This window comes from Enoplosus armatus, chromosome 11 (genome assembly GCF_043641665.1).
Source record: "Enoplosus armatus isolate fEnoArm2 chromosome 11, fEnoArm2.hap1, whole genome shotgun sequence".
Taxonomy (NCBI): domain Eukaryota; kingdom Metazoa; phylum Chordata; class Actinopteri; order Centrarchiformes; family Enoplosidae; genus Enoplosus; species Enoplosus armatus.
The window spans coordinates 2,012,697-2,021,901 of record NC_092190.1 but is presented as its reverse complement, the minus strand read 5'-3'; the positions used below and the strand labels follow the sequence as shown (position 1 = coordinate 2,021,901).

Below are 9,205 nucleotides of genomic sequence, written 5' to 3'. Positions count from 1 at the left end.
TGTTGGAAAAGTGAACCTTGGAGTGGCTCTTCTTTTTTTTCCCTTTTTCCACTGAACAGAAACATGACATGAGCGATGCGTCCGGACTGAACAGGGCCCGGTATCACGAAGCAAGTCCGACTGGCTGGAACTGGTGACTCTGGATGAATAATCAATTTCGCTAAAAACCGGTTATCAGCTGTTAACACTGGGTTTCATATCCAGCTTTCGACCTTGCTAACTTACAAAAACATCAGAATCACGAGCAGAGTGCTTAATAACACACAGACGAAGCTGTGACGGGCCTGTCTGTGGAGCAGGAAGGTTACTATGGAGGCAAACAGTGATATTTGTTCAGATAAAATATTATTACATTATCTATAAATGGACTATTTATTCATTTGTCCCATGATAAACGAGCTTTGATGAATAAGCGGTGGAAAGTAGCTAAATTAGGGCTGCAACTATTATAATGATTAATAGGATTATGATTATTGTTGGAGTTGCAGATTCATTTCCTGTCTTATCAACTTGCAGCTCTACACTAACTCAAGTACAGTACTTAAGTACAACTGAGGTGTTCATACTTTACATGCGTATTTCGTACTATACTACATCCCAGAGGGAAATATTGTACTTTTTAACGCCACTACTTTTTCACATTAAGCTTTCACAGACAAAATTTCTAAAATATAATTCATTGTTCTATTAAAATACCAAAAGTATGTAAAGCAGTTTGAATTGGCTTACATCTTCTCAACCAACTGCAACATTAAAATACTACTTACAGGCCAGAGAAGAAGAGTGCAGGCAGTCCGAGGACGGGAGTGTATCTAACCGATAATTAACAGTTTGTGGATTCTGCATACTTTATTAATATATTAATATTACCCCATTGAGTCTAAAAAGGTACTCGCAGCGTTCCCTCGCCTTTTCTGAGCCGCAGACGAGGATGAACGTTTCAACGCTGGCAGGAGTCCTGTCTGAAATGAAGAAAACTTATTAGTAATTAGCTCATTAGTCTAAATGATCTCTGTTTGTCTTGATACCAGAGTGACATGATTATGATGGGGGGGGGGGGGGGGGCAAAGTGGGACTGCAGCATCTTTACTGATTAACCTGCCAATTATTTTCTAGGTTAATCACTTCATTGTTTGGGCCATGAAATGTCAGAAAAGAGTGGAAATAACTTGTCACGCGTCCCCTGAGCCCAAGTTAACATATTCAAATGAGACACTCTGTTGAGTTAAGACCAAAGGTAACTGATCTTGCTTCATGATGGGGGGGGGGCAGCAGAGGTTAGAAGAGAGGACAATACTAACAATAATGTCAAATTCTGACAAAGAAAACACTGCTGCACACACAGAGCGAAGCAGTGAGGGCATCGAGGGACACGGTGGAGCCAACAGAGGGTGGATTATTGAGGACGTCGTTAACCGAATTGAGAGCAAACGCGCACGGAAATAAAATGACACGAAAACAAAACAACAACAACAAGCTGTAAACAAACACCAAAGGTCAGCTGCAGTAAACCAGACCATTGTACTGAGCACTTCAGGTCCTCCTCATCAACACATCAGGGGGTCTCTCTCTCTCTCTCTCTCTCTACAGATATGTGAATATTTGCTGCTTTTTTTTTTAGTCTTTTATTAAAGCTGGTTGAATATCTTTGGGATTTTTTTGGACTGGTAGTCGAACAAAAAAAAAAAAAAAAAAAAAAAAGACACCTGAAGATGTCACTCTGGACTTTGTGATGAACACTTTTCACAATTTTTTTCTGACATTTGTACAGGTCAAATGATCAATCGATTAAAACATCTACCGCGAAAGAATGTTACATTGCAGCCCTGAAACTGACAACGTGAGTGGATTAGAAAATGAAGTCCAGCCCGTGGTGAGAGTCCCGGGGGCTTTCATGTTTCCAACCTCTCGGTCAAGTGCTGCATTTCGGGATTTCAATCAATCCAAAGTGAGTGATTAGGCTGAACGGCAGCCTGAATACTGTGTTTTACTGTTGTGTAATCTCGCAGCATTAACGTCTGGAAAAAAAATAAATAAAGAGGCCCCGCCGAGCACAGCTGTTCCTACTATCACCTGAATGAGATCTAACTTGGTTAAAAAAAATTTAAAAATAAATAAAAAAAGGTGCCTATAGGTAGTTTACACTCCCAAAGCACAGTACAGTATCAGGAGGAGGCGCCATATTACCTCCCACAGCTTAACCTATAATGACATATAATTGCTTTATATTTTGTATTCATAATCTAAATATGTAACTAGTAGCTAAAGCTGTCAAATAAATGTAGTGGAGCAGAAGTGGAAGTAGAATAAAAATGGAAATTTGGTCTCAGAAACTGACTAGTGGTTACGGAATTTAGTGTAACACCTGTCGTTGCATGCTAACGTTAGCTAGCTTTGCGCGCAGCAAAGAGGAGGAGCAGGGCGGGAAAAGAAATGGCGTTGGAATTTTCACCTGGCGTTAATGTTTCCGTTGAGGACAATATGTGCCCGAGCCGCGGGGTAACGTAAAGACTCTGCGAAACATCGAAGCTAGTACGCTAAAAAAAAAAAAAAAAAAAAGCTAGCTAGTTAGAAAGCACCACATCCGGGCATTTTGGTTTCAGTAACGTTAAAGACAAAACGGAACAGTAAAAAAGATTGACATTCTTTTCAGACGAAGCTCGTTCTCCTGTTTTTTTTTTTCTTCATGGAGGCAAAGCGGTCAATATCCAGGTCAAAGGTCGTGCTGTTTTTCACCAGAACTACCTCAACTCGCCATTGTTGTTAGTAGCCTTCGAAAAACACGATCGCTGATATAGTTAGAAAACTTGCTAACTTGGAGGTCTAAACTAGGTACATTTTAACACGTAGTTTGGTGACAGAGAGACAGTTTAATACCCTTTTCAACCACACCAACTGCCTAACGTGTGCGAGCCGTTACAATCCAGAGGGGCGCTGTTTCACCAGTTTTTTTTAGAGATGGTCTTGACAATGATATACAGTATATTAATACAGTTATGTGTGTTATGTGACAAAGGAAATTATTTCATTTTTTTTTTTATTAAAATGACTAGTGAACTTATTTGGATAATAAGTCATGTCTTCCATTGGTTGTTGAGAGAAAAGCAGTAATGTTACTAGTACATTTACAAGTACAAATTCAAGGTACTTGTACTTATATTTCCATTTCATTATACAAATATTGCAGTTTCTACTCCACTACATTCTCCTGACAGTTTTAGTTACTAGTTACTTTACAGATTACAATTTTCATACCATTCCTGTCCAGTGAATAAACTATTTAAACCAACCTCGAATTTAGCTGGAAAATGCATCGTCACAAAGCTGAAAACGGGGCAGTTTCTCTCATGAAGAGTTGACTTTTTAATGCTGATCTTATAGAACATGATGCATCGCTGCAGATTAAACTACCCAACAGTATATAAAGTACTTCAAATGAGCTCAGCCTGACACATCTACAGCAGTAAAATGCAACAGACACATTAATGCAGCAGAAATATGAATCCAGAAACATCAGATACAAGAGAAACACTGAAAGGGAACATTTTACTGCAACATGAGGACTTTTACTTTTGATACTTGGATGTAGATTTTGCTGAAAATACTTACATACTTTTACTCAAGGAAGATTTTGACCATTTTTTTTTTCCCCCTGGTAAACTTAGGTTTGTTTACAAAATGAAAGCAAAAAGGGGAAATAGGTTTTCACATACTCTGTCAGTCAGTTACACATTCATGTAACATCACACATTATAAGACTGCACACAGTTGAAACTTCCTAATCTTAAATTAAGACAGGTTACATTCATTGCAATTCATCTCCCAGGAAGGGGCCGCTATGTAACCGTAAATTCCTACAATGGTACAATGGTAATAATTACAGTGAAAATTAAGAGAGTTAATTCATTCCAAGTCACTGCTAGCATACCCTGGAAAGTCTTTTAGTCAGCGCAAAGCAGCTCAAATGAAAATGCAAAGATGCGACACTGTCAACGTTCTCGTCCTCCGTTCCTTTCCCGCAGCGGTCCAGGATAAAAGCTGCACGAGAACGATGAGGGGAATGAGATGCAGCATCCAGCCTTCCCCAGTTGTCTTAGTCCCAGCCTAATCCCACATTAACGGGGTCAGCGCGCAGATTAACTGGTGTTCACCGCTGAAGCGGGTCGCCTCCTCGGCCCGGGGGGCTGAAAGGAGTCACTGAGCAGGCGTGTCAAAATTTCAACGACAATTTTCTTTTTTTTATTTATTTAGAAAAATATATCATGTGAGTGTTTTGTCTAATAACACCGCTGAGCTGGATCACTGGCTGTCAGACCAAACTACTTACATTCACCGGGGGGAAAAGAAAGCAGTGGGTATATATATATATATATATATATATATGTGTAGTTTGCAGTACCCAGAATATGTTGCAAATCAAGAACAGTTCATTTGTTTGCAGTATAATGTACCTGAAAGCTTTTCCCATCCCAAAGGGAACTGACATGCTTTGACACTATTCCCTCCCCCACCCACAACCTGACATATGGCGATCACACCCACCACGCCCCCCCTGTATAGATCACGTCCATAAGGGGGGGAAAACAGTCATGCATGAGAGGCAAAAGCAACGAGAAAGTCCCTCCATTACGCTGTAGCATACACAAGCGGCAACGACACTGAGCCGCATGCAATAAGAAGATTAACGCATTTATGGGAAAGCGGCAGAACCTACATTTAGAGGTGAATGAATAGAAACGAGCAGAGAGGACATCTGTTTAGGAGATAACTACAGGAGCTCTTATCTCCTTTAACTTTACACACATAGATGTGAATGAAAATACAAAAAAAAAAAAAAAAAAAAAAAACCCCACTCGTAACAGACTATGCAGTGCTATGAATATTACATAATATTAATTAAAATGGAGTATTATGCAACAAAAGGTGGAGGGGATCACATATACATTTTCATCACGTCGCCGCGGTAATCCACGGTTTGAAATCAACACCCGCCGCCTGTAATTGTAGAAATGAATCCTGCAGCTCCGCGCGGCTCATCTCTAAAACATTACAATAGATGTACTGTATGTGAACAGCTCATGTGAAAATAAATGCCGCCGTGTCAACGTCAGTCTTTCCTCTGACGTTCGCCACACTTGCAATCCCGCGTTTGGCAGGACAGACTCACACCAGTAACCACGCCGAAGTGTTCCCCTGTGCTTTCGTGGATCGATAAAAAACATCTCTTATCTCGTCGGCAATTCGAAAAGCTGCTCTTCCCGTTTCTGCGGGTCAGGAAGCGAACCCCGTTTTCCCACAGGTCTCATGTGCAAGAAAGACAGAAATCAATATTTGACGGGCCGATCAAACCAAAAGTGAGCCACACTACGAGGAAGCAGAGAAGCGGTTGGCTTGTCTGGACCCGCTGCCCTCCCACCCCGGCAGAGAGCAGCCCGTCCTCCGGATCCAGCAGGGTCCCGTTGCGGAGGCTCTCTGTTCCGTTCCCCATCTCTTCTTTGAGCTCCTGCTGGAGCAGCTTGGAAATGAGGCTGTTGAAGCGGTTCTCCGTGGTGGAGGCGATTTCCGAGGAGGCCGTGGTCAGGTTCAGCTCTCCGGGGTCCACGCAGGTGCCGTTCACCTTAGCAAAGACCACCTTGCTGAGATCCAGCCCCGCCACGGAGGAAGGTGAGGCACAGGGGATGTCCCGCACCAGCTTGTAGTTTTCCATCCACTCCTTCAGCCACTCGAGGGAGCAGTCACACTCCCAGGGGTTCCTGAACAGGTACAGGCGGCCCAGGAAGTAGATTGGCTGGAAAACAGGGAAGGGAAGGGTGGTGAGGTTGTTGCTGTTCAGGTGAAGCGTGATCAGGCTGGTCAGGTTCTCAAAAGTGCCTTCCTCGATGAATAGAACCTGGTTCCTGTCCAGGTACAGGACCTCCAACTCCACCAGATCACTGAACCAGGTCTTGGACACGTTGATCAACTGGTTTCCCCCAAGGTTGAGCATCTTGAGGCGGCTGAGGCCCTTGAAGGCGAGCCGGGGCAGATCAGAAAGCAAGTTGTCATTGAGGTAGAAGTTCTCCAGCCGCACAAGGTCCTGGAAGGCCTGGTCATGGATCACGTTGATGCGGTTCTCCTGGAGGTTCAAGTACCTGAGATAAGGAGAGGACAGCGATGTTTATAAGACTGAACGAAGGACTGTAGGGTGTTTGTTTGTTTTTGCTAAATACTCTAAATGCTCTAAATACTTACCCATATATATATATATATATATCTTACTGTCCCAGAGTTATCTTGATATCTTAGATATCTAGATAGCTACATTTATATACATCAGCAGTCCCTATTGATGATTCAAATGGGAGAGTTTTGGGGGTTTTTTTTGAAAGACTTCCAGCTGCCGGTCACCGAACACTGTCGGTGCAGAAACAGACCAGGACTTTTACACACAGCTACACTATTGGTAACTCAATTCCTGCTTGTGGCTACGTGAGGAGATGCTAACCTGATAGCTGCTGAGTTAGCATCACGTGAGCTACTTCAGGCCTGTGACCCTACCTGAGACTACCCAGGCCCAGCAGGGAGTTGTAGGCCACCGCCTCGATCTTATTCCTCTCCAGGTAGATGTGAGTCAGGTTCTCCATGCCCCTGAAGGCCCCGGGGATCCTCCTGAAGTTGTTCTGGAAGGAGAGCAGCTCCTTCAGCGCCGTTTGCTCGATGAAGATGCGGTCGGGGATGTTGAAGAGGTTGCAGTCTGACAGGTCCAGGCGCGCCAGCTTCTTCAGCCCCGTGAAGGTCCGCGTGTGGAGGTAACTGATGTACTCGTTGTGCGCCATCTTGAGCTCCACTAAGTTGGAGAGGCCCTGCAGGACAGAGGTTCAGGCGCGCGTTGAATAAAAAAGGTAGTTTCACAGCTCACAAGAAACCAAACTAAAGCTACTGTCAGGAGACCAGATCAATAAGACATTCCTTCCCCTGTGGAAGAGGTTTTTGCGTTTGCCATTTGTTTGTTTGCAGGATAAAACAGAAATGAATTTCTGTGGAAATCTGGGCCAAGAGACATAGTGATGCAGACCTGAAAGAGACAGTCCCAAAGCGATAATCCCACTTAAACCCAGCGGCATCTAATCATGCCTGATAGTTCTGGTTTTATTTGCTGGGGTTTGGTGGAAAATACCTCACAGTGACAAACAGCCAAAAGCTGTGCATTATCCCGATTAACCAGGACATTGTTTCTGCGTAAAGCTGTTTGTGGTTTTTCCAAACGTATTCTTGCGATTGTTTGAGCGTCACCGTTTAAATTCCACTCACTTCCAATGAGTCGCATCAAATTTCTCCGCGGCAGATATAAAAGCAAAACTATCCGCAATGCTGGGTGTCACTGGGGGAAAGTACTAAATTAGTTAGTTTGCTTGCTTTGGTGCAGTCTATCCCCCACGCATCCCACATTTTGACCTATGACCTCGCTTTTCTTTTTGCGGTACAAATTCCCCAAAAAACAAGAGAACAAAAGCGCAATTAAAGTTCAGCACAAAGACTCGGCAGACCTTGAAGGCTCCAGGGGTAATGAAGGAGATGTTGTTGTGGTCCAGGGACAGAGACTTGAGGGAGGGCAGGGTGCCGAAGGCCCTCTCTGACAGGAACTTGAGTCTGTTCTTGTCCAGGTTGATGGCGGAGGCCTCGCAGGGGAACTCTTTGGGCAGCTCAGCCATGCCGGAGCGGTCGCACAGCACGCTGCAGCTCTTCTCCTGAGTGCAGGAGCAGGACGCCGGACAGGCCCGGACGCAAGCCCACCGAGCCAGCACCGCCTGAGGCAGCAGGCACAGCACAGAGACTGGGAGCAGGAGGGAGGGAGGGAGGGGACGGGGTGAAAACAACACTTGCAGTCAGTCCCAAATGCTTTGCCGCAAAGAACCGCTGAAAAGTGTCTTTACTCCAACATCAGTGAGTGCTTTCAACATTATAACAAGAATCAAACAAACAGGATTGTGGAAGTGAATGATTCATGTGAAAACCAGCTGACTTAACTCCTTAATTAGACAGTCTGTGACCCATAATCTACTGTGTCATTTGATTACTACAGTTTGTAGGAAAAATACTTCCAAATTCATTGTTCATGTATCAGGTTTAAAGCTTGAAGAGGAACGCAAAACGCACCGTGTTTCCATTTGAATGTTTCAGCTGAAAACAGTTCACCCCCCACCCCCCGCCCCCCTCAAGGAGCCAGCTTGAATTTATTGGAATAATATTATCAAGAACATAAACGGGTGTGTTGCATGCGTTGACACGTTTTGGGAACTTATTCTCTCTCTTGCAGAGAGTTCGATGTTCGGATGTTGATGCCGCTCTCGCGTTTGTGCGGTGGATAGATATGAAGCTGAAGTCAGCAGCCGGCAAGCGTAGCTTAGCATAACGACCCGGAAGCGGGTGGAGACAGCTAGCCTGGCTCTGTTGAAAGCTTCAGCGCCTCTGAAGCTCATTTCAAGATTAGCAAATTGTTCGTTTAAATCAGTGACTACTACTGACTACAGTGAACTGGAAGACATCTTTCTTTTCTCTCCTGAGAAGCGGGACCACGACGGTCTCGTTCGTTGTCCCCCACGTGAATCAGATTCATTCCTTTTTATTCCCCCCCACAGCAGACATTTTGACGAGTCATAGCAGCCGGTGGTGGACCCTAACCCTAACCCGAACATTTCTTGGGTCAGATGTTTTCCTCAACTTTAGTTAAGCCTAACCCTTAACCCTAACCCAAGGCGCTGCCGGAGTGGCGACTTGATGCTCGAGTGGCGTTGAGCGGCAGGTTGAGGGGGCCGAAGCGCCTCTTTGCCGGCTGCTGGTGGAACGATGGTGTGATTAAGGAAGAGCAGCTTACATCAGAGATTAGCCCCACAACAATAGGTATTGTCTGTTCCCGGGGATTTCGCCCTCCATCCAGTTCACGTTTAGCTGGAGTCCGGCCCTGCCTTTTAGTCTGATCAATCAGTCAATCAACGCTTTCCTGGATGGCTCGTTGGGGGGAGGGCGGGGGGAGGGGTGGGCGAGCTTTATGTTAAGGAGCAAGCGATTATTATCATTATCATTAAACACAGTGTGAGCGAACATGTAGCTCACCAAACCAGGTTGTTGTCGGCCGTGAGAGCATGTTTACAGCCCCAGGAGGGGAAAAGGAAACAGAAGAAGAGTGAAAGGACTGAAACTGACCGGTGAAAGTGAGGACAGTCAT

General features: G+C 44.6%; 1 protein-coding gene across 1 annotated transcript; it reads right to left on the bottom strand.

Annotated features, from left to right (window-relative positions):
* Positions 1–5,302: 5,302 nt before the first annotated feature.
* Positions 5,303–9,205, bottom strand: nyx (nyctalopin). The gene is made up of 4 exons (XM_070915352.1): positions 9,184–9,205; positions 7,527–7,813; positions 6,538–6,842; positions 5,303–6,131 (listed from the first exon to the last, which is right to left on the bottom strand). The coding sequence occupies exons 1-4, from the start codon at positions 9,203–9,205 to the stop codon at positions 5,303–5,305; spliced, it is 1,443 nt and encodes a 480-aa protein (XP_070771453.1).